This window comes from Balaenoptera physalus, assembly GCF_965194825.1.
Source record: "Balaenoptera physalus genome assembly, chromosome: 21".
NCBI lineage: Eukaryota > Metazoa > Chordata > Mammalia > Artiodactyla > Balaenopteridae > Balaenoptera > Balaenoptera physalus.
The window spans coordinates 31,931,570-31,958,099 of record NC_138902.1 but is presented as its reverse complement, the minus strand read 5'-3'; the positions used below and the strand labels follow the sequence as shown (position 1 = coordinate 31,958,099).

The window sequence follows — 26,530 nt, the reverse complement described above, 5'->3', positions numbered from 1 at the left end:
AAGGTCATGAGAAACAATAGAAGATCAAGAAACTGTCACAAACCAGAGGCAGCTGAGGAGACATGACAACTATATGCAATGTGGCCTGGGATCCTGGAACAGAAAGAAACATTAAGCAAAAATCAGTAAATCCAAATAAAGTTGCTTAGCTATTAGTATTGCACCAGTGTTAATGTCTTAGTTTTGATAATCGTACTCTGCTTCTGTGTGATGCTAACCTCAGGGGAAGTTGGGTGAAGAGCTATGGGAACACTCTGCCTTATTTCTGCAATTTTTCAGTGAGTGCAAAACTTTTCCAAAATAAAGTTTAAAAATCTAAATTGAAATCAGAAGCCTGGCATCAATAAGTCAAAAGTGTTTTTGAGAATACAAAACAATGGAGAAGCAATTGCCCTTGTTTAGAAGCTAGGAGAGAAGGTTATCTCGAATATACACAGTCAGCCCTCCGTATCCGCAGGTTCTGCAGCCCTGGATTCAACCAACTGTGGATTGAAAATATTCAGAAAAAAAAATCCAGAAAGTTCCAAAAAGAAAAACTTGACTTGGGGTTAGTAGATGCAAACTATTACATGTAAAATAGATAAACAACAAGGTCCTACTGTATAGCACAGGGAACTATATTCAATATCCTGAGATAAACCATAATGGAAAAGAATATTAAAAAGAATGCATATATATTTATAACTGAATCACTTTGCTGTACAGCAGAAATTAACCTAACATTGTAAATCAACTATACTTCAATTAAAAAAAAAAAAAAGAAAGAAAAGGGAATTCCCTGGAGGTCCAGTGGTTAGGGCTCCGAGCTTCCACTGCTGGGGGCCCGGTTCGATCCCTGGTCGGGCAACTAAGATCCTGCAAACCACGTGGCATGGCCAAATAAATAAGTAAGTACAGGGGAAAAAAAGTTGACTTTACCACTCGCTGGCAAATACGTATGTAATATTTACATTGTATTCACGACTACTTACATAACATTGGCATTGTATTAGACATACGAGTAATCTAGAGATGATTTAAAGCGTACAGGAGCATGTGCATAGGTTATATGCAAGTACTGCAGCATTTTATGTAAAGTACTTGAGCATCCACGGGTTTCGGCATGGGGACAGGGGAGGGTCCTGGAAACAACCCCCTGTGGATACCAGGGGAGGACTGTACATACTACCACCACGAGGACGAAATCGGAGTTATTCTGCATCTTGTCATGGTAAAGCTTCTAAGCCTTCTTACTGAAAGAGGCAAAAGATTTTCTGTATATCAAAACATTTGTTCTAGTGGGTCCAATGACAGAAAGCTTATAACACTGTGACCATGAAAAAAAAAGTTTGTTAAAGGAAATCATGGATGCTGTGCTACTCCACTGTGCCCTAGAGAAGCTGTCATATGTGACAGAAGCTGTCATACTGTACAAGGAGATATAGACACGGACGTTTACTGTTGCAGTGTCAGTAATGGCAAAAAAAAATTAGAAATAATCTAAAGGTTCATGAACAAGAGTATGAGTAAGTGATATCAATATTCATAGAATAGAACAGAACACTATACAGCCATCCAAAAGAATTAACTAGACATAAATGTCTAGTTCTTGAAGATCTCAAGAATAATGGTGAGTGAGAAAAACAAGCTGCAGATGGATACACACAGTATAGAATATTAACATAAAAACATGCAGCACGATATTCTATATAATAATAGTACCAACACCACAGAAATGACAAACACCAAACTCATGATTGAGGTTTCCTCTGGAAAGGAGAGAGGAGAATGAAATCAGAGAGAGGTACACTGGGGGTTTCAACTTTGTAATGTTCTATTCATTTAAGAAACAAAACAAGGAATTCCCTGGAGGTCCAGTGGTTAGGACTCTGCAATTTTACTGCCCAGAGGGCCCGGGTTCAATCCCTGGTCGGGGAACTAAGATTCCACAAGCCTCAGCGTGGCCAAAACAAAACAAAACAAAACAAGAACATGAAGTGTATATATATGACAAAAGGCTACAATTTCACAAACGTGAGGGTTGGTACAAGGATGTTGTTTATATTATGTTCTTGGATTTTATGCAGTCCAGAAACATAATATAACTTTAAAAAAAAATCAGCAGGCCCTGGTGATGAATTGAACATGTGGGTGGTAAGGGAAAGAAAAGGGTCTTGGATGATTCCCAAGGTTCTGCCTTCAATGACGCAGTAGTACATTTGTCAAGATCGGTGCTGTAGGAGAATCGCCATCTTTAAGCAATCACCTCATCATATAAATCAGAAAAAAGAGGGAAGTTAACCTAATTCAAACCATGATCCAAGGTAACAAAGGAACTTTATCTTCAGCACAGAACTAGGGAAGTGATCTCAGCAGAGCCGTCAAGAGTGAGCAATTCTGAGTCCTGGCTCAAATACTCTTGTACAAATGACCTAATGTTCTCTCTTTACATCTTTGCTGGATAAATAGAAATCATCATGTATGCTGAGGAAAGTAAAATGGATTATTTAATAATTACATAAAAGTTGAATGTAAAAACTCATGTAAAACCAACAGAAACTCCTCAATGTTTTTCTTTTTAAGAAAACTGAAAAAATGGTTAGTCAAAGGAATATGTTTGAGTTTACATTAAATACGTGAAATATGAAGGGAAAATACAGTAGCATGTAAACCTTGATAAAGAATTGGCACACCTTGGTTGCTGCCAGATGGGAAGAACTGCTTTGGCAAAAGTAACTAGAATCACAGAACTATAGAGTTGTGATTGGAGAAATAATCTAGTGGTAATCTGTTAATTTCGAAGAAGAGAAACCTGCATGTCAAATAAGTATAAGCACTTGCCTGAAGGATCGCAAAGGTAAATAACGGCAGAGTCCAGAGTAGGTATAATCTCCCATATTAAAGCTTTTGAAAATTTCAACTTTATTTATTCTGCCTCTCTTCCCACCCCACTCCCTTTCATTGTTTATCTGCCTGAAATACATTTATTTCCTGCTTGTAATGGTCCACAACCCCTTATCTGAAACCCTGTGTGGGGCCAGCTATGTTTGGGAGTTGAGCGTTTTTCTGATTTGAAAAAGGTAACGTGGTGCGTGTAGAATATATCATATAAACACCTGCAGCTTTAGAAGCATCACCCGATAACCAAATCTGTTAATACTTCCACAGAAACAATGTATACACGTTCACACTAAGTGGGATAAATAAAGACCATAAGCAGCCTCCCATTACATCAAGGTGAGTGCATGCCACCCAGTGCGTTCAGATAAGATCAGGATTTTCCTCAAGTAAATTATCAAAATCTTTACGTTTTCAGAGCCTTTTGAATTCCAGAATTGTGGATAACGGCATAGGCTTTATGTTTGGGAGAAAACTCTAAATGTACTAGGTAAAGATACATACTTTGCTCTTAGTCTACAGGGCGTGGTGGGGTCACGTCTGTGCAGAGCATGGTTGGAAAGATAGGAAGGGAGGGGTGGAGCCAGTCCCACGGCTGCCTGGGGTCCCTGCCAGCTCCATATCTAGTCCACGGTGTCCTTTCAGTGAACCCCATTTCCATAAAGGGGTCTCAGGGAGATGGATCTTGGCACCAACAACCAACAGTAAGACCAGTAGCTGTCAAGTCACATAAAGTACCTCTTTTCTACCCAGGGCCTCACTGGTGGGTTCCAGAAAGAAGTCTCCAGTCCCCCTCCTTGAGAAATTGAAACGAATGTTAATGATGCATCTGCCTTAACTGGTTCAGGTGGAAGCAGAAGTGGCCCAGGTCACCTAGGAAGATACCTTCTAGACCTATGTTTATCCAGGCAGAAGAGTTTGGTCTTGCTTTGACCCAAGCTCTCCCATGACTGCAAGGGGCTGACCCCAAACGTCCAGTTACTTGGAGTCTATTCAGTGAAGAGATCCACGGATTGAAGCAATTTGCAAGTATGAATTCATTACAGAGACAGTTTATCTTACTGAAAACAGTGACTAATTTTGAACACCAGATGCTGTTATTATGCAAAATATGTGCAGCACTCTAACCTTATGCTGTACAAGAGCTAAATGTACATATCACAGAGAATGTATATTCCAAGCCAATGTTTGCTGCCTGCAACTTAAGTTTAATTTTAAACCTGGTTATAGAAATCTATATAGAGGAGTTCAGCCAACTTATCAGTTAATTGGAGTAGCCTCTTGATCAAGATGACACCATTTGCCAATAAATCAAATGTGTTTACTTTAAAAAAAAAAAAAAGGAAGTACAGTCAACAAAACCTTTAAAGAGCCTGATGGGGATGTCATTTCTAGAAATATGATGAACTAAATACCAAGACTGACCTGCCTGCTGAAAACAACTAAAACGCCAAGTGATTTCATGGCAGAGACCCTTTTACCTCCTCGAAACACATGAGCAATATGGCACATCCCTGTTAGTGACCATGGTTTTTGCGCTAATTCTTCCAGGTTTGAATCAGAATCTCTGCGTGAGTGTAAGAGACAGAGGTGAGGTGGGCGCGTGTTATTATCCAATAAGCCATCGCACCTCTGAGATACGCCACACAGGGCAGCAGGCTCAAGTCACTCGGCTTCCTTCCTACTGGGCCCAGGCTGCAGCCACTGGAGCCCTGTGGCTGATCTGTCTCCACGTCGCTTCGACTACGCTCACATGATCTCCACGCTGGACATTCTACCTCACGGAAAGCAATCTCTTTAACACGGAAGTTGCATTTTTTAAACCAGGAGATGTCAGGAGCAAGTCTTATGTCGGGAAACCCAGGACTCTCTAACAGAGAAAACACGCCCTGGTTCCCATTTCAGAACAATACTGTCGGAGGACACATGGTCGCCACAGGGCTTGTCTGGGGGAGCAGTGGCCTCTGTTTTAGACGCTACATGACAGCACTTGAAATCTTTGGGATTCTATGTTTTTATACAGAATCAGTTCTAACAACTTGTTGGGCTTTATCTCCACAAAGTTTACCATCAGGGAGAAAGAGAAGATTTTTTTTTTTTTTTTTTAACGATAAGCTGCCAATGGCTAAGTAAAAAGGACCTTCGCGTTGAGTGGCAGGAGTGACTATGGAAGAGGGAGCCGTGGGTGATGGAGTTGTTCGCTGAGGCCTGCATTGAGGGTGAGCGCGGGATTTGCCCCCCTCATTGTCCACCTGTTACGTCTGCCCTGGATACCATTTTAAAACACAAACAGGATTTCATCTGCCTATGAGAGAAACATGAGAAATGGCCTCAGTTCTTCAAAGAGCTGTCTCCCTCTAGTGGCCAAAGATTTTTTTTTTTAAAAGCCTCAGAAGCCTACAAAGGAGCCTGTGTCCCCTAAGAACATAAAACCACTCATCCTGGTGGGGAGTACGCAAACAAACCTTGAATTTGGAAACATCCTATGGCATGTAGTTTTGTAAGTTTCCTCACTATAAGTCAGGAATAATGCCAGTTTCAAAGGGTTATTGTGAGAAAGTGCCTGAGCCCCATCAGATGAGATCAACAGAGGAGCACCACAGGGTCGCCGCTGGGAGGCTGGCGAGACACACTCGCCGGCGACGTGCTGGCTTTGGCACGGAAGCACAGAGGTCCCAGAGCAAACGGTTATGTGTCATGAACCCTGCTTGTCCCTTCCAAACAGCGGGAACCAAGAACCCTCAGATCTTCAGAAGCCAAGACTATGGATGTCCAGGTTGGCTGCAGAGACTGCTCCTGACAAACTGGGGATGCTCCGCGGTAGGCAGAATGATGCCCCCATAGATGCCCATGGCCTAAGCCCTGGGACCTGGGTATAGGTTACATGGCAAAGATGCAATTAAAATTGCTAGAGACAGCACAGGGAACTCTACTCAGTACTCTGTAATGGCCTATACGGGAAAAGAATCTAAAAAAAAGAAGAGTAAAAAAAAAAGTAGATATATGTATAACTGATTTACTTTGCTGTACACCTGAAACTAACACAATATTGTAAACCAATTATACTCCAATAAAAATTTTTTTAAAATAAAATAAAATGGGCTTCCCTGGTGGCGCAGTGGTTAAGAAAACGCCTGCCAATGCAGGGGACAAGGGTTTGAGCCCTGGTCCGGGAAGATCCCACATGCCACGGAGCAACTAAGCCCGTGCGCCACAACTACTAAGCCTGCGCTCTAGAGCCCGCGAGCCACAACTACTGAGCCCGCGTGCCACAATTACTGAAGCCCGCGCACCTAGAGCCCGTGCTCCACAACAAGAGAAGCCACGGCAGTGAGAAGCCCGTGCACCGCAATGAAGAGTAGCCCCCACTCGCCGCAACCAGAGAAAGCCCGCGCACGGCAACAAAGACCCAACGCAGCCAAAAAATAAAAATTAAAAAAATTTTTTAAAAAATAAAATAAAATAAAATAAAATTGCTAGGAAGATTATCTTGGATTGTTGGAGTACATCCACTGAAATCAGAAGGGAAGAGGGAGGTAGAAGAGGCGGTCAGGATGTGCTGTGAGGACTAGAAGACCTTGAACCACTGCTGCTGGCTTTGAAGAGGAGGGAAGAGGGCCACGGGCAGAGGAATGTGGGCAGCCTCTAGAAGCTGGGAAGGTCGAGGAAACGGACTCCCCCCAAGAGTCTCCAGAAACGAATGCAGCCCTGCCAGCATCTTGATTTCAGCCTTGTGAGACCCATTTTGGATTTCTGATATCCAGAACTGTAAGATAATAAATCTGTATTGTTTTAAGCCACTAAATTTGTAGTAATTTGTTACAGCAGCAATAGGAAACTAATACATGCCCTAACTGCTATCCCGGAGGAAAGAGTGAATACTGTCAGACCTTGAATTTACTCTGTTCAGAAAGGACCTGCCAGTAAGCCTCACCATGGACTCGGAAGACTCAAATCTGACCAAGTTCAGATATAAGGACATGGACCCCATAGCGTAGTTACTCAGCGCTCCTCCCCATCTTGAGAGGGATTGGTCTTGCCATTCTCCCCAAGCCTGGCCAGGCAGCAAGCACATTCACATGTGAAATCTATTTCTTCTCTTGTAGAATGAGAGGGCTGGATTAAAGACCCTCATTGGTCCCCTAGAGCTCTACAGAGTCTATGGATCTACAAGTCCTTAGCCTTTCAAACAGTCAAAGTAACAACAGCGATACTTCTGCTTCTGCAACTCTATCTGTTCCATGATGGGTTCCGTCAAAGTGAGACAAGGAAGGCTTTTCTGGCCATTTACCTGGGAGCCCAATCCTTCCGGCCCAGGAGAAAAAAGGGAGGAAACAGCGGGTGTTGTTCCAGACGGCCCCTGCTCCGCTCAAGGCTGTGTTTTCCCTCAGCTTCCCCCGCTCCAGCTGGAAGGCAGCCATCACAGTCTCACAAGGTCACACACGCTGCCGGGGGGAAGGCTTGAACAGAAGCGCCCCCGCCACTGCCAGGCTGCTGGGAAACAGGCTCGAGTTGCCACTCACAGGGGGCTTCAGGCTGAGCTGCTCAAAGCAGCAGCAGCAGCACATCTTCAGCCTTCTCAACTGTCTGCAATAAACTGGAGGTTTTGGACCTGCAAAGCAGGATACTGTATTTCACGAAACCCCACAGACCCCAAATCACTACCCTGTGCTGACTAAGTGTTTCCTAAGGGTGATACATTTCCAGAATGAGTTACAGTACCTTTCATTCTCCAAGCTGGACAGTTTCGTGCACATGACAAGCCAGTGCACATAAGGCTGTAGCTGGGCCTCCCACGTGACTTCTGTGGGGAGCCACTGCCATTTACTTTGGCTGAGTCTTTCTGGAGGACTTTACTGTCGAAATTCCCACTCTGCCTGCGTGGTCAGTAAATACCCTTTTCCGGCTTCATTCCAGGCTCAAAACCAGTGTGGATAAGTTTACTCATGGGTTGGATTCAGCTGCCTCTTGTTCCTATGGAAACCCAGGCTGCTCCATAAGCCCAATTCTCTATTCCGACTGCCCAGCCCGCCTTTCAATGGCAACTTTAAAGTAGATTTTCACCTTCCCTGGGTATTAACCTTTGACTTTCAGAAGCTGAAGTAGCTTTGTGGAATGTATACTATCCATTTGCAAAGAACTCACTAAGAGCTGAATCCAAGATAGTCATTTTACACCGTGTGGTCTTCAGACATGGAAGCCCACTCAATCGTGAAGACGAACCTGGTGAATTCTCCAAGAAGAGCAAGTACAGCTGTGATGAGAAGGATGCTCGACTGCAGAGTGCTGTGATTGATTGGCAATGTCTGCCACAGGCTTGGGGGAGGCCGTGGGGGGCGCGTGTTCTCCCCGAATCAAACACTGTATGTCCACTTCAGAGCAAAACAGCATTTTCAGTCTGTTATTCACACGGGCTTCTAGAAGTTCAGATCCAGAAGTTCAGGGGTCAAGCAAGAAGGTCGCCGCAGTCACTTCTGATCCAGCCAGAGCACAACAGCCTTCTAGAGTCAGGTTCCTTGGGGCACGGGCGCTGATGGGTCAAGCTATATACTTGTCTTGAGCATTTGATATAAACCATTAAGAGTTAGGCCTGTCCTTTTTTTTTCTTTTCTTTTCTTTTAAATTTATGTATTTATTTATTTTTGGCTACGTTGGGTCTTTGTTGATGCGTGCGGGCTTTCCCTAGTTGCGGTGAGCAGGAGCTAGCTACTCTTCGTTGTGGTGCGCAGGCTTCTCATTGCGGTGGCTTCTCTCGTTGCAGAGCATGGGCTCTAGGCGCATGGGCTTCCGTAGTTGTGGCACGCAGGCTCAGTAGTTGTGGCGCACGGGCTTAGTTGCTCCGCAGCATGTGGGATCTTCCCAGACCAAGGCTCGAACCCGTGTCCCCTGCACTGGCAGGCGATTCTTAACCACTGTGCCACCAGGGAAGTCCCTAGGCCTGTCATTAAATGGGGGCAGGGAGTATCTGATTTCCCCTTTCTGGTATTGGAGACTCCAGGAGTCTTAACCAGGAATTTTGTCATTGCTGCTGCAAGAGAAGGAGAGCTGGCCTGAGTTCACTTAGGTGCAGTGTGAGACTATCCTTGGGGAGCGTGGAGAGCTCAGTGTACCCCGAGAGGGGACAGATGCAACTGGGTCCAGGGACAACCATCCTAGAAGGTCTCTCCCACAATCTCTTATGTCTAATCACTCTGTCGGGACTTCCCTGGTGGCGTAGTGGTTAAGAATCCACCTGCCAACGCAGGGGACACAGGTTCGATCCCTGGTCCGGGAAGATCCCACATGCCATGGAGCAACTAAGTCCGTGTGCCACAACTACTGAGCCCACGTGCTGCAACTACTGAAGCCCGTGCACCTAAAGCCTGTGCTCTGCAACAAGAGAAGCCACCGCAATGAGAAGCCCGCACACCACAACGAAGAGTAGCCCCTGCTTGCCGCAACTAGAGAAAGCCCGCGCGCAGCAACGAAGACCCAACGCAGCCCAAAAAAAATCACTGTCGTTGGCTCCAGACTCTCCCACTGGCTCTCCTAGAGAACCAGGCCTACTCCGTCAGCTCCGGAGCCTCTAATTCCCGATCAGCAGGACTGACTCCTTCCTTGCACTGCAAGTCAATGAAGTCCGGGGAGGGATTCTCATGGGCCTGGCTCACACGGGTAGACCCTCGGGACCAGCCACTGCGACCAGAGCTACAGGGGTCTGATTGGCCTGACTTGGGTACAGTGCCCACACCTGGGTCACTTAGCTCTGGGAAGGGACAGGCCTGAGAACCCACAGCTGTTCCCTGAGGCCCACTGCTACTTATCAGGGTCCCTCTTGGAAAATGAGCAGAGTGACCACGGGTGACCCCTCACTGCAGTCACCACCCCACCAGCCAAGACTGGGCATGGGAAGTGGGGGAAGAGCCCTCAGCTTATAGGGTAGATTACAGGGGTCAAGATCATCAAAGCCCCAGAGCCTTAGGTCATGGAAATGTGTCCAAAACATGGAGTGTGAGACAGAGAGCATCAACAAAGGAGGAGTAATAATCATAATAGAAGTAGTAATAGTAGTAGTAGTAGTAGTAGTAGTAGTGGTAGTAAGAAAAATAATAATACTATTCATTGAGCAACTATTTTGTACCAAACATATAAGAAGCACTTTGCATGCACTATTTCTAATCCTTTACAGTCCTGTAAGGTGAGTGCTATTACTTCCATTCTGCAGTAAGGAAATTAAGATTCACAGACATTAAGAGACTCTCCTGCAGCCTCAGAGCTACTAACAAAGACACTAATACTTAATGCACATGACTGCATTAAGTATTAATTGTTTTCATTAATTACTAAAGAATTAAGTGAGATAATATACATGAGGAATCTTTGCAAACTACAAACGTAAGGCACCATCACTGTTACACTATTTAAATTGACTTATGTTTAGAAGCAGTGGCCTCAGTAAGGACAGCCAGCAGAGCTGCGGCTGAAAGTCACACGAAGCCACATGGGAGCAGCAAGAACAGGGTCTTTGTTAGGTTTTGAAATTTCCTGTTCGTGATTCGGGTGGAACAGAGATATGAACACTTGATGAGGTTTAAAAAATAAAACCTTTCCAAAATTCAAGACAAAAGCTTAATTTCCTCCAATCTATTTTTTCCAATTATTTTAGAAAGATGAATAACGTTCAAAATATTTCCATACCGTTAGCCACCTTTACATGCTCAGACGGTTTTCAATTCAATGATTCTTTATTGAGTACATCCTGTGTCAGACACTGTGCTAGGCTCGGGGGACTGCTGTCCTTGAAAAGTTCCGAGGAAGTCACTTTCTAAAAACTATGAGTATGTGGATTTTTATGTAAACCACTGCTCACCGTCTGCATCTAACCTGAGTGCTCGAGCATAACAGTGTTCTGCACAGGTTCTAGGACAATCTAGTCGGTGAAGGGAAACGCTCCAGCCAGAAGGAGACACGCGGAGACCTAAGAGGGAGGAGCATCGTCTCCACGGAAGACAGCCTCCTTCTGTATGATCTACGCTCGTGAATACGGAGCAACGGAAGACAGCCTCCTTCTGTATGATCTACGCTCGTGAATACGGAGCAACGGCAGAGGCGAGCTTCTGAGAATGAGGGGACGGAAAACACAGTGCGTAACACAAAGTTTTGTGCAGCCAGAGATTGCGCTCAGTAAGTTTGCTGGGGTTGCTTGCTTACTCACTTTGCCTTAATTCTCTGTCCAAAACAATGCTGTCAGTCTTGGCTTGACTGCAGCTAGTAACAGGCAACAGAAAAGCAGTTACTTTCTTTAACTAACTATACAATATTAATGGACTATATGCTGATAAAAGCAAAGACTCTTTAACAGTCAACAGATTATAGCTCCATTTGAAACAAGTTAACAAAGCATTTAAATGTACATTCATTTAGTAGGTTTATAATTACTGTCTAAACAAATAGACTTGTTTCCTAATGAACAGGCCACATTTTACATATATTTCTAATCTTAAATCAATCAATGATTACCAAAGTAAAGTCACTTGGTCACTTACTTTTGGGAGGACTTTTAAGTGTTATAATCACTGATGGGAGGGAAACTGAGCCACAGGCTTCTTGAGCCTGGAAAACATTCATCATCTTTGGCCCAGCCATTTTCTCTCTAGGAATCCAATCTAAGGAAATAATTAGAAATAGAGAAAAGATTTAGGTATAGATATGTTCACATTAGTGCTCTCTATTATAGCAAAAACAGTGGTTATAAAATTACATTTTATAAATAGAATTGAATACTGATAAACCATTAAACATCATGTTTTCAAAACATATTTTGGGACTATACAATATAATGTTTACAAAAATAAATAGGATGAAAACTTTATAATAAATAAAATGTCATATGTAAGATACATAATAAATTTATTTCATGTAATATATTTAATAATACATACATATTATGTATACACACATATATATCACTTAGGAAAAAAAGTGTAAAGAAATACACTAAAATGCTATCAATAGTTTTCTCTAGGTGGTGGGATTCTGAGTGGTTTTTTTTTCTTCATATTGCTTTTCTGTTTATTCAGGCTCTCACACAAGCCTGGAGATCTGCCAAGAAGAAAAAAACATGGTGGCCAGCTGACACAAATTGGATGGTAGATATGTGTGACGATTATACATCCAATTCTAAAATAATAAACTAACATTATTTTTAATTTCTTAAAATAAATATTCAGTGGCAGTAAAAAAATATATATGATCATGATGAAAAATTTGGCAAGTACAGAAAAGTAAAAGAATCAAGGAAAGAATCATCCAGAATTCCACCAGTCAGAGTGAAATGCTGTTATCAGTATCCGGAGCTTGACCAAGTTAGTGGCTGTGAGCTGCGCCACGGAGTCCTGAATTCTCCATGCAAATGCCTCAGGAGGCGTCACAGTGGAGAGTGCGGACTGACCGGGTCCTCAGTCCAGTGAGGCGCCGGAACAGAACCCCTTCCCCACTTCGGTCAATCCATTTGCACATTAGACTTTCACCTAATATTCCACTTGAAGAAAGCCTCCATGGAAAACTACAAAAATAACATTTGGATACCTCCATATTAAACCTGTTCCCTAAAGCTAAACGTTTAGGTTGCTTCCAGTTTTCTCTAACATAATGGAAAATTGCATGAATAGCTTTGTACAGTAATCTTTGTCTATATTTCTGCCTCTATAATTGAAATTCCAAGAAAAGGGTAATGATCATTTTCAAAGCTCTTGATGTTACCAAGTTGCCCCCAAAAGGTCAACATGTTTATAATCCCATCCATCTGCCCATCTCGCCACACCCTTGCCTAAGCATAATTTAAAAAAAAAAAAAAACTTTGTTAATTTGATAGATTTAAAATAAGTCCCTCATCGTGCTTGGCCGTTTTAAAGATTGGCTTTCCTCCCCCTTAGGTACCACTTCCAAGAACCCTTCCGTCAGCAAAATCTGCTGCCCCTGGTCCCTGTGAAGAGGACACGGGCACCCACCCCCTCCCTAGAGTAACCGGAGCTGTCCAAGGAGGCTTGTGCTTGGACATTTTCTCACTGGGTCCCAGGCCAGCCCCATGATCCGACCTCAGAGCGACTGAGCTTGTAGAATAAGCTGCCCCTGAGAAACGGCAGATGCCAAGGTCTAAAGTCCCTCTTCCTTCCCAAACACTCTCTAGAACCACAGAATCTCAGAACTGGATGGTGCCCTTCAGAGACTCATCCTTCAGGCCTCTAGTTACATAGATGGCGGCTCTGAGCCCTGAAGAGGGAAACAAGTATACAGTCAATGGTACAGCCAGGAAGAGACCCGGGTGTCCTGGGAGTCTCAGCCCAGTGTTCTTCCCACCACCAGCCTCCAATATTAGAGGCATCTAATAACCATCAAGCAGCGACCAAAGTGAGCCCTGACCCTTCGTCCTTCCATCTGATGACACTCTGGGAAGGTCTGTCCTCATTGTCCAGACATAAGAAATTGAGAACAGGAACTTGGAAGGGTTCCCGACCCAGGGGGCGAGTGGAAGCCGAAATCTAGTGCAAGTACAGGGGTAGAAAATAACAGCAGAAAGAAAACAAGTTCAGAGAGGTGCTTCCCAAACTGGTGAGTTCTTAGAACTCAACTTTAGAAGTCAGCCTTCAAATGGCCACTAGGTGGAGCTCTATTTTCAAAATAAAATCTTAATCCTTTGGCTCTGAACTGGCTTTCAACTCAAATGGCCTTAGCCTGACAATGTCAAAGGCTTATTGCAAGGATTTGCTCACCAAGCCCACTGGCTCCCAACCAGATTTTTTTGCCAACCTGCAGTCTACAGTCTGTAAGGCCGCCATGAGCTGAACTTTTTCCATTTCGGCCCCTAGATTATTGTCTTAAAAGTAAATACAATGGAGATACACATATATATTGAAAACAGAACCAGGGGAGATACAAAACATGTTTATCTCAACAAAGAGAATTTTAAAAATATATTTAAAATATATTCTAACATAAAATATATATTTAATAAATATTATATAAGTAAAATGTAAAATACACTTATATATTTATTTTATGTATAAATGTATAGGGTACATATTTAAATGTATATTTATCTACTGCATTTTATATATAATTGTACATATTACATATTTAAATCTCTTTCTGCTGTTGAGTGATAAATACATAGTTTGTAACTCCAATTATATATAAAACACCTGTTGAATATATTCTATATTACATATATTAAATATATATTTTATATAATAAAATATTTTAAAATGTATGTTTAAAGTTCTCTCTGTGGTTGAGTGATAAATACATGCTTTCTGGCTCCAGTGGTTCTGTTTTCCCCATAATAATCACCAAAAACCCTGGGAAAACAGAATAGCCTTTTTATTGACCTGTTCAAGGTTTTTAAAATCTATGTTTCTCCAGCCCGTATTTGTTCAGACATAGTTGAAAATAGAAAAGGCAAGGAGGAGAGATTCATTCAAAGAGAAATAGGCACTTGCTGTTGATCTTCCCTTAATCAGGACAGAAAGCACAGAGGAAAATAAGAGAATCTACTGTACCTATGAGGAAGAAAGGCTTTAAATAGTCTCAACCAAATATGTAAATATGAAACTTCTCTTCTAATTTCCTTTAGTGCCAGTTCCTAACATACAGCTGACTGAGAAAAAGTATTTAATATTTTATAATTATTTATGCTGCTTTGAGGAAAATCATGTCACTGTCTCACATAAAAAAATAATACATTTTTGTTTTGTAATGAGATCTGATCAGCAACCCTAAAATGCAACTTCTCTCAGCTGCCCAGGGAAAAACAAAAACAAAAATTTACACCATCACCAAATCTAGGCTTAACAGATAATCTAATGGAAAATGTAGACAAACTCCATTAATGGCACGGCAGACAGAATTGGGTGGAAGGAACACCTACCCACAGTCTCCTCCTCAAGCACATCCAGGTTTCACTTCAGGAAACTGAGACCACATAAAAGAAGTTGGAAGATATGTTGTACAACCCTGCAGTCTGCCCTCTCCTTCCGGGACCCAGGATCTGAGCCCTGAAACAACCAGAAAATCACACAGAAGTTCCTCTTTCGTTGTGATTCCACTCCTAGCCCATTCCCCTTTTAATCTATATTCATTCAGAGATAGGAAGAACTTTAAAAAACAAAAATCCTGGGGCTTCCCTGGTGGCGCGGTGGTTGAGAGTCTGCCTGCCGATGCAGGGGACACGGGTTCGAGCCCTGGTCTGGGAAGATCCCACATGCCGCGGAGCAACTAGGCCCGTGAGCCACAATTGCTGAGCCTGCGCGTCTGGAGCCTGTGCTCCGCAACGGGAGAGGCCGTGATGGTGAGAGGCCCGCGCACCGCGATGAAGAGTGGCCCCCACTTGCTGCAGCTGGAGAAAGCCCTAGCACAGAAACGAAGACCCAACACAGCCATAAATAAGTAAATACATAAATAAATAATTTTTAAAAAATTTAAAAAAACAAAAATCCTGTGCAGAAAGTAGAAGGAACTGGGGTTAGCTCATCACATTTTAGGAAAAACAGTGCCCACAAGTTCTCTAAGTAATAGAAGAGGACGAAATATACTGGTTAACAGTATATTAGAAACCTAAGTTTTCCATGCACTTCTTGGACTCAGAATACAGTATCAGAGAACCAATTAGACAAGGTAGGAGAAGTTGGCAGTCTGGTAAAACAGAGCTTCTACAGGTGAAAGTTTGCCAGAAATTGAGAACAGGAACTTGTATTGTCCACCTACCCTCTGGCTATTGGTCCAAGAATGAGATTCCACACAAGGGGACGTGACCACGGATAATCAGCTCGCCCTGTCTCTTTACAAATACTAGCTCTACACAGATGTCACTTCATTTAAGGATGAACAAATAAAGGCGGCAACCCTATGGAAGGAGCTAATTCTAAAAAGCTACAAAAAATAGGAAAGGGATTTTATCTTGATGATCCAGAAGAATGGTTTCTCTAAAAATAGTCTACAGCAGAATCCAGAAGATTCAACGAACTGGCAACCTCTATAGGATATAAAATGATATCGCCTCTATTCGCAGTGGTTGAGAATCTGCCTGCCAATGCTGGGGGCACGGGTTCGGGCCCTGGTCTGGGAGGATCCCACATGCCGCGGAGCAACTGGGTCCGTGAGCCACAACTACTGAGCCTGTGCATCTGGAGCCTGTTTTCTGCAACAAGAGAGGCCGCAACAGTGAGAGGTCCACGCACCGTGATGCTCGCTGCAACTAGAGAAAGCCCTCGCACAGAAACGAAGACCCAACACAGCCAAAAATAAATAAATAAATAAATAAATAAAAACTTTAAAAAAAAAAAAAAGATATAGCCTCTATTAAGCAAGGGCAAGAAACCATAAAGAAAGAAGTGAAGATGAAAATTGAGTGATATGAGATAAACTAATGCTTTCAACAAGTATTTATTAAGAACCCATTTTGAGCCAAGCACTGTGCTAGGGGTGGAGAATACAGAGATGAGTGAAACAGACATAATACCACTTTGGATGTAGGTTATACTTAGGTGGGGTTCATGGACAATACAATAATAAACAAATAATTTAAAATGTGAGGGACTTCCCATGTGGTCCAGTGGTAAAGAATCTGCCTTACAATGCAGGGGACACGGGTTCGATCCCTGGTCAGGGAACTAAGATCCCACATGCCGCGGGGCAACTAAGCCTGTGTGCCACAAGTACTGATCTCACGAGGTGCCTCAACAAGATCCCACGAGCCGCAGGCAAAAATAAATAAATAAATAAATAAAATGTGACAATTTCTATTAAGAAAATGAACAGGGTGCTTATTTAGGAAATAACAGGGGGTACCTACTTAGATAAAGTCGTCAGGGAAGGCTTCTGTACAGGGGTGGTATTTCATCTGAGTCAGCTATGAAAGAGCAAGTAAAGCGCATTACTGGCAGAGAAAGCAGCAGGTCTTAGGGTGAAAAAAAGTGTTCTGCGTGCTTGAGGAACTGACAAAACACCAATGTGCCTGGCGAATGGTCCAAGATGAACTTGGAAACATAAGCAGTGGTCAGGTCATCTAGGACCTTTACAGCCAGGAGAAGCACTTTAAATTTTAGGTACAAAAGGAAATTGACTGCAAATGTGTATGTGTATGTTTGTGCATGTGGGTGTATTTGTCTGTATCTATTTGTGCACATACATACATGCATATACATATATTTAAATATATGCATACATTATTCATTGCTACGGTATAGAGAACACACGAGAAGAGACAATAAAGGAAGCAAAAAGACGATCTTAATTCAGGGATGAGATGATGGTGCCCTGAACTGAGGTGATGGCAGTAAAGATGGAGACGAACTGACAGTTGAAAAAAATAACTGGAGGCTGAAACAATTGTAACTACTGCTGGACTAGAGGAGGTCAGGAAGGGCAGCAAGGCATCAAGCATGACTCAGGTGTCTGGCTTGACAACGCAGATGAATACGAAAGAACAGTAAGAAAGACTAAAAATGCAACAGCAAAACTAAAACCACGCTGCAGGTACTGAAGAACAGAACTGAAATGGCAGAAAATAGAAGGTAGGCTGTGAGGGGCAAACTTGAGAGACTCTCCCACAACGCAGAGCGAAAGAGAGCAGAGATTAAGAGATGAGAAAGATGACAAAGAATACAGAACTCTTTTCTGGGTACTTGGTATTTCTAAAGAAGGAACCAAAGCAACTGAGTAAAAACAATGATCGAAAAAAAAAGAATAGTGTCCTAAAATGAAAAATACCTAAGACTAAAAATGTAAAAACTCATGCTTTACCAAGGAAAATTACAGTCCAACATCTGGATATTTCCTTGAGAAATGCTTGAATTTACAAAATAAGTAATCAGATTTTTTTTAAGTTATCTGGAGAGGAAAATGCAAAATCAGCATGGCCTTAGACTTTTGCTCCATAACAGTAATTACCAGAAGGCAATGGAGCCACATCTAGAGGTTTGAAACATAATAAGTTCGACTCAACAATTCACCAGGACTTCCCTGGTGGCACAGTGATTAAGAATCTGCCTGCCAATGCAGGGGACACAGGGTCGATCCCTGATCCGGGAAGATCCCACATGCCACAGAGCAACTAAGCCCGTGCACCACAGCTACTGAGCCTGTGCTCTGGAGCCAGCATGCCACAACTACTGAGCCTGCGTGCTACAACTACTGAAGCCCGCGCACCTAGAGCCCATGCTCTGCAGCAAGAGAAGCCACCACAATGAGAAGCCCGTTCACCGCAACGAAGAGTAGCCCCCACTCGCCGCAACTAGAGAAAGCCCATGCGCAGCAACGAAGACCCAACGCAGCCATAAATAAATAAATAAATTTATTTAAAAAAAAAAAAAAAACAATTCTACAGAAAGCCCTCCCAGTTACTCATGTGAGAAAACAATAAAAAGATATGAACACATCCGCAAGGGCTAAGAAAATACACTATCCACATGTTTTTACCCACAAAAAAATTACTCAACTCCTCTCTAACAAGGGGTGACTCAAGAATGGAGAAGTTATGATACAAAAAAGTGAATGGGAATGTTTTAATTTAATCATAGAAGTAAGTCTAAAAAGTTGTGTTAAATATATTTTCAAAATAGAAAGCAAATAAAATCCTCCATTATATTTGAAAGAAAAATTATACAATGAAAAATGTAGTATACTACTAATAAAATTCTATCTAAAATCCTGAATATCTACAAAAATTGGGAAAGGTGAGTGAAAATTTTGACAGTGAGTGAAAATACTCTGATTTGTTTTACATGATTGCATAATTGCTGTGAAGAAAATGAACAGGGTGATGGTTTAGAGATTAGTAGGCAGAACTAACTTAGATGAAATAGCCAGGGAGAGTCTCTCCAAAGAGCTACAGTTCCCCGACTCTTTGGTAGGTGAAGCTGAGGTTCCAAAAGAAGGACAGGATATTTATATGTTGATCCCTTAGTATTTAATTAGGTCCAGAACTGACCCAGTTGCAATAAGATGACACAACTGGAACTCATAACCAATAGAGAAATGGGAATTAAAGGCAACTTATTTCTTAATTCAGCCTTAGCTGATATACAGGTGGTTTAAGAAGATAGATCAGGCAGCCTATCCTTCATCTTATAATTACAATAGGGTAATGTTTGGTGAATATGTACAAAACTTTTAGCATATCAATCAAGGTAAATCGATACTTATTTTCTGTATCTTGTCATCATAAAGCTGAACAGAATAGCTGTTTATAAAGAAGGGCAAAGAGCTTTTCTGTAATATTGAAAAGTCTGTTTTCAGTTTCAAGGGCAACTGGCTTATAACCATTACCCATGAATATTTATTATAGGAAACTACAGTGAAAACCAAAACTATTTATTATCAGGCTTTTTACAGAAAAAGTTTGCCCACCCCTGATCCAAGTGGATACTAAACTCACCATTTTTATAATTTTAAATGAACAAGCAATGTTCTACACCAAACATTTCTCCTATCATCCATCTATCTATTTACCAGTCATTCTGGGTGGGGTAGGAGGAGGAAAGACAGGTCAGGTAAGGTAAGACTGTCCTTATCCAATGGGCAGAACCAAAGCAGAGGAAGATCAAAACTCCAGTGTAGCCCCAAGACTGTCCCACCACATTCCTCCAACTTTCCAGGCAGATTCTAAAAGAAGAAGACGTCCAATTAGTGCCAGCTAAAATTACCTGAAAATGTGAAGAGCTTAGCGTAGTTTCCAACAGCTGGGGCCTGCGACCTGAGCCCAAGTCAGCCTGGGAAGAGAATTCGGATGCTTGTCAGAGAGACCCATGCTCGCTCCCTTCTAAGCTTGTGAATTGTTACCATTTTCCTTCTTGTGCCATTGAACAGTCTTTATAAAACACTCTTGATTGTCTTGACTGAAATCAGTGGACAAGCATTCTTTTCTTTTCCAGTATTTGCACTGGGATAGCTCAGATGATCCAAGTGCTCAATGAGGCCAGGCGTGGTGGCTGCAGGATCTGGGAGAACAAGGGGCACACCAGGTGGGGAGCTGGAGAAAACATATCTGGGGCAGGGCAGTGGGCAGGAAGGGCCGGGGTTGAGCTCCTTCCCACAGGATTGGCTCTCCCATGCTGTAACAGGGAGGGCCTCTCCATCCAACAGAATTCCAGGAGTCAAGTTACATGTTGGGAGAGATGAGATGGGAGTCCACTTGGTACTCTGTGCATGGCGTGAAGAGTCCTCTGGGAAGTCAAGTGGGTAGAGATGCCCCCTGGGAAAATGGTAAAGTGAGAAAGTTAAACATTGTCACATGTAGCCAGGCCCTGCCCACAAACTTCGGGCATCCAGTGGCCACAGACTCAAAGCTTCATGCCAGCTTGAGCATCTTACTGTGGCACCCCACCTAGGCCTGTCCTAACAATGCCCATGTTTCAGATCTTCCTAGACCCTCAACCCTCTACCTCTGGATTCCATGTTTTCTATGGAGACAGGTCCTGCTTTCTAGATTTGTGACCATATTCTGATAAATTCACCACAAGATCAAATGAAGTCCCTGCCACCCTTTGTGTAAGATATTTGAAATTTTTGTAGATATGCCCAGTCTTGAGAAGAAAACTGAATGCTGAGAATTTCTGGGTCATTTCCTCAGTATTGGATTTCACTAATGGGTTTTAGTCAACCCACACAGAGGCTTTGTGACTGTCACATATGAATGTCACAAAAATAACAGAAACGTGCTCTCAACTTCAAGGATGACCATCAGAGACCAATAACCATGGTAACAACCAGAGGCACCCTACAGAAGTGTGGTGGATTCTTCCAGGCCCTGACATGAGCTTCTTCATTCTTTGCTTCTGCCCTCCTGCTTTTCTACTTCTTTAATTTTCCTTTTCCGCGCTTTTGCTTGATTCCTTCCTGCCCCCCCATACTCTGAAATTATACCTGGAAGACAGGTGCATGCCAGCATGTCAGCCCCATGCGGGCCGGGAGGGGGTTTTCTGCTTTGTTCCCAGCTGTGCCCAAAGTACCAAGAACTGTGCCAAGCACACAATGGGAGCACTGTTTGGTGAATGAATGAATGAATGAATGAGGTAGCTAAGGGCCCCGGGGACGCTGTCACCGTCATCGCATTTCTAACGCCCACCAGGGTTGCAGGCCAAAGACTACTGCTTTCTTGATGCCTCACAGGGGCACAAACAATCGGTAAATGTTTTCTAGACTCTCACCCCTCCTCCAACAAGTCTTCAGTGAGATGAAATAAAAATTCCCTTTCCGAATCTGTATTTTTGGGTACCATCCAGTTCTCAGTCAAGCCAAGACGAAAGCTTTGACTGTTGGGATGCTTCAGAGCTTGAAGAAGCCCTTGGAGCTCATGTGACTTCCTGCACGGGTTTCTATAGAGAATTGGAAAATTGCACACATGCCTGTAAGACCATTAAGTTACCTAGAGCTCTGTTCCTCCAGCTCCACACGTATTCAGTCTGTAAAAATGGCCCAGCAGAGACTCCACGATCTGCCGCAATCAGCGGCTGTCGTAAAGTACGGCTGCCGTAAAGTATGGCTGTCGTGAAGCGCAGTCCCCGAAAAGTGTTGCTGTCGTAAAGACGGGGTGAGTCCTCCTCCTTTCCCTCTCCCTTTAGATCAGTTTTCCAGACCTTCCCTGAGCAGTGGATGCGCACGAGGCAGCTCAGAAATGAACATCCTGAGGGTGCGCTGACCAGACACTCCACCAAGCACTTTTCCTGCGTTTTCTCATTCGATCCTTCTAAGAACCCTCCATTATTAGCCCGTTTCCCAGATGAGGGAACTGAGGCTTAGGTGGGTTAAATGGCTTGCCCCACACCACAATTAACTAAGTAGAGGAGTCCGGACGTGGACTCAAGTCTGCTTGGCACTAAAATTTGTTCTCTTAACTTTTACAGAAAGTTCCAGGTGTGAGGTGACAAGAGTTAACAACAGGTGCTTGGGCTCTGCGCTCTCAGGAAGAGTCTTCGCTTCAGAGAACAGATGCCCCCCTTGTAAATATCTTGCACACTGAAACTGCTGGCAAAAAACCCCCACGGTTTTTGCTTCTGCATGTTTTGTTGTAAGCATGTAGCAAAACCGTCTATAGTTAGCATAAATGAGTGTTTGTGAGTGGTCCCGGGAATCTAAATATAATGTATTTTGTTTCTAAGTTACTAACAACTAACTTACAAGGGGAATTTTGGTCTTTAGCCTGTTTATTAAATCAGGCACTTTCTGAACTTTCTTCTGCAAGAGGAGGAAAGAAGTGACCGTTCACTGAATGTTCGTCGTATGCCGCCATTGTACAGAATGCGTCCATCTATTCCAGTAGCCCAAGGAGAGAGGCCCTTCCCTCAGTTTATAGATGAGGAAATGGAAGCTTAGACACAATGAGTGGCAGAATCAGGCTCCAGACCAAGTTCCAGTGCCAAAGCCAGCCTGTTTCCATGGTTCCTCTGAGCTGGCTGGCATCCTCCCCACACTGAGCATCTGGGGCAGGCTGGAAAGCAGGCCACCACGCTCCCAAATGCTCTCTCAGCGAGCGGGAATCATGCGGTCAGGGTGCCCAGCACAGCGCAAGCCCGAACATCAGCTGTCTGTGTTCAGTGGGGCCGCCCTGAGAATCGGAGGGAGCCCCGCTTGAAAAACCACCGTTGAAGGTTCTCAACATGAGGGGGACCCCCTCAGGCCGGTGACGGAGAGTCTCCCCTGGACCGAACTCCAGGCAGGCTCCTCTGAGCCCTCTTCTCAACTATACCTCAACTTTGTCCTATACAGACTTGAACAAACACTAACCTAGTTTCTCACAGCTCAAAGCCGCATCCCTAGGTGACCCTAAGCCCCCCTTAAACTGCCAGCTTGAGAAAACTCAAGGCTGACAAAGAATTGACTGTTCCAGCCAACACCTGCATGCAGGGCCCCTGGCTCCCAGCCTCTGTGGGAGCGGGAGAGGCTAACTTCACGAAGTGCCAGTTGACAAACCCAGGTGGGTTTCACGTGGACCCGTCGGCCCCGCCCTCACTTTCTGTGAGTTCTCACTTCCCTGACTCTACTGAGCCCTGCTCACCGCCCTGTGTATTCCCTCATTCTCCCTTTAAAACACTCAGTTACTTCTGTAAAAGCAAAGTTGAGTTCAGTTCACAATGGGCTCTTTTCCCTGTGACAGTGGTATATTACTGATTAAAATCCATCCTTCCCACTTTAACCAGTGTCCAGCTTTGTTTGTCTTTGACACCAGTCAGCCGGGGCAGGCACAGCCGCCCCTCAGTGACTGTCACTCTTAATCCACAGCCCCCTCCCAGTGCCCCCTCGGCCCCTACCCTGACACTGGTCCTAGCAGCCACTCTCCCTGGCCTCCGCTTCCCGCAGCCTCCTGCCTCTCGCACACCTCCTCCTGGGTTTCCACTTCTCACTTCTGGGAGGAAAAGTAGGAGTGGCCTGAGTTGGGTTCTGGCATGAAATAGAAGAGTGTTTGGGCCAGATGGATGTTCAGGTCGCTGAACTAGCCCATCTGAGCAATACTCGTTCAAATCCTACAGAGCAGCTATTAAGGGGATTGGGAGGAAGCAGCTTACTTCCGAGAGCCCAAGAACCAGGTGCTGCAGAGAAGGGAGGTGTTTCTGGGAGCTCTGGCCGCCACGCCGTGGTGCTGTTGGAGCGGCCCCTGCAGGGCTCAGCGCCCCGCGCTGGGGAAGGAGAGGACGCTGGCGGGGAAGGAAGAGGGCTCTCGACTCCTCCAGGCTGGCATCTTCACTCTTAGCTGCCTGCCCTTCAAACCACTTCAGTTATCTGCAGATGGGGTGTCAACTGGGAGTTTCCATGGGAGTTGGGTAATTTCCAGATAGCTTAGTGTTTCCTCCCCAGCCGTGCACAAGACCAGATATATCTACTGCTTTCAAGTTTTCAGAAGAAGAGTTGGGGACCTGAGGTTTTGATGTGGCATTACTTTAGTTTGTGATGAATGTCAAGGGCGTGTAGCCCAGCATCTGAGCCAGGCTCTTCCTTGTGAACTTGGGCATGTACTTGGAATCTCTAGACTCAAGGATGTTCATCTGTAATGTGAGATTATCGGAGTTATGACATCCAAGGTATCTTTAAACTTTAAAATAATATTTGAACATTTCATATTTTTATATTTTCCCAACACTATTCTGGGCAAACAGTGGTAGCATAAGAAGTAGAATTATGGAGAGATTACATGTGAGTCCTAGAAAATTCTGGGACTCTTTCTATCACTTTATGACCCATCTTCCTGCTGTATTACATCAAAAAGAAATATAAATCTAACTCCAAAAGCAGTGAGGGCAAAGTCATCACCCACCTTAGCAAAATTTCACTAATCCCAGAAGCTTCTCAGCCAGAATTTCTCATCTTTCTCTCACCCTTATCTCTTCCCAAGTTTGTGAGATATTCCTTTCCACCTAAGGGAACCTCCTGTTTCTGTCTTTACCTGCACTAAGTTTTTCAATTTTTCCAGCTTTACATATTACCACTGAAAGGGAGAAGGAGGAGAAGGTCTTCCTATACTTGTGTCTGTCATATATGAATCTAAACACACATGTAACAATATCTTCCCGGGAGATACTGTTTTCCTTAAAGAGCTAGCAATGTAAATCCTTGACCTTTCAACACAGAGTTCCTCTAATTTCTCAAGGCAGTTTAGATCCGTGCTTTTCAAACATTTATGTGCATTGGAAATCTGCAGATCCTATTAAATGCAGATTTGGATTCAATAGTTCTGGGGAGGCCCGGGATGCTGCATTTCTACTAACCTCCCAGATGATACCCGGGGATACTGCTCATCCTTAGACCTCACTTTGAATAGTATGGTTTAGATTACCTCACTTTTTCTCTAATACCCCTGGAAACATTGAAGTGGAGTTATCACAGTTATTTTCATTACTGCATTTGTCATTTTACAATCAGGCAACCTAAGGAATCCTGGTTGGCCTGTGATTTCATCTCCTCTTAGCTTTGAAGCCAGAGTTGGAGCTCTCTGGCCAATGGATAGTCTGTTGGAGGTGGTGCCACGTGGAGGCTTTTCTAAGACAGAGACATGTTGTCAGAGAGACACTAGTTGGGATGTCTCTGTATGAATCGTTAATGAATTGGGGATCTGGCTACTGTTTGAAAGAGTGTCTTGAATTGGTTTCTTGGAAGATCCAAGGAGCCTCCGTTTAGGACGGTTCTCAAATGTCACTGGAGCATCAGGCAGGTGTGAAAGATTGTTTTCTGCAGAAGAGAAAAGGCAAGGAAGGGCCTTGAGATAATAGGGAGCCCCTGGGCTCCTGTTTCAGCTGAATGTGCCTGCTCTCATTAGCATAACTTCCCTTACAGGCCTGAACTGAAAAGGGAAGTTGGTGGATTCAGCATATGGAGGGGACTATGGGACTGGGACCTGAGTCTGATGTCAGTAGAGAAGGAATCAATGATCAAACTGCTGGCCAGAGAACATTCGGGAGGGGAAAACACCAGCCAGCTGCGTTCTTCAACGTTATGTGAAATCAAAGCATGTCATAGCTGAAGGGACCTCAGGGATCATCTGGTCCTAAGCCTCCATTTGCAGATAAAGAAACTCACCTCCAGGAAGTTGGGTGATTTTCTCGAAGTCATAATATTAGTTGGGGATTTTAGCTGGCTTTTGAACTCATGATCCTGAGCTCCTTTTGCACTTGAACGTGTTAATCAACTCTCACACATGAAATTAAGTGTGAAAACAGTTCTTCCCAAGAATGAATTTAAACTCTATTTCTGAAATTCTACAAGCAGTGGCCAGGAAAGAAATCAGCAACAGAGGCCATCACCACGTCCCCCAGAGCCCAGCTGTGACACCTGCAGGCAACTGCATAGTTTGAGGAAGGCTTAGATTGTTCACGCAACATGTCTCTCCAACAGAGAGCTGATTTCACCACACCCGGGAGCGTAGTTAATTCCCACAACAGGCCATTAAGTGGATAATATTAATCCCATTTTACAGATTAAGTAAATGGCTGGAGGTCATACATCCGCTGACCTGGGACTCAGACCTGGGTCTGCCTTCTCCCAAATCCTGCGCCTCTTCTACCCTCTGCCTGGCCCCTTGCCCTGCTGTGCCCTCCTTGAGTTGCCAGGAGCATTGTCCGGAGCCTCTGGGAACAGGACTTGGTTTTCACAAACATTGGGAGAAGGAGTCGAATCCAGGGGAAATGAGACCTATAACTCAGCTGCTGGGAGAAGCAAGATGAAGGGAGGAAAAAGCAGGACAGTTAGTGGAGAATGTTTGCTTAGTGCCCAAAATTTACTGAACAGTTTTTCCTCTCTGCTCTTGTTTCTGTGAAGGGATCATTCAAGGTACTTTCCAGCAACTGTTTGAGACTCTTGTTTTGATGAGCTGGAACAATAGCAATTATGTGGGTGGTGGGAGCCCCCTTTTTCACTTTTCTTTCCTTCTTTCCTGTCCTGACCCCAGAGGCAGTAAGTCACCCATATACACCCCAAGAGTGTGTCAGGTCAGGGTAACACCCGGGCTGGTGCTACCATTCCTGTGTAGTGACTCCTCAAGGCTTCCTGCCCTTCAACAGCATGGGCTGAGTGCCGGTGGCGGGGGGGGGGGGGGGGGCAGGCAGATCTCTACCATAACGATGACATCTTTGCTCCACATTTGACCATCAGGCTGGGGTTTTGTTTGTGTCTGCAGTGAGGTAGTCAGCTT

General features: G+C 43.9%; 1 protein-coding gene across 1 annotated transcript in view; it reads right to left on the bottom strand.

The window, feature by feature from the left end:
• The window catches only part of ENPP6 (ectonucleotide pyrophosphatase/phosphodiesterase 6), a 116,576-nt gene extending 103,568 nt beyond the window's left edge, over positions 1–13,008 (bottom strand). Inside the window, exon 1 of the mRNA XM_082444830.1 lies at positions 11,403–13,008. Coding sequence (XP_082300956.1) covers positions 11,403–11,502 — 100 coding nt within the window. The 5' untranslated portion in view covers positions 11,503–13,008. The remainder of the gene's footprint in view (positions 1–11,402) is intronic.
• Between the last annotated feature and the right edge of the window lie 13,522 nt (positions 13,009–26,530).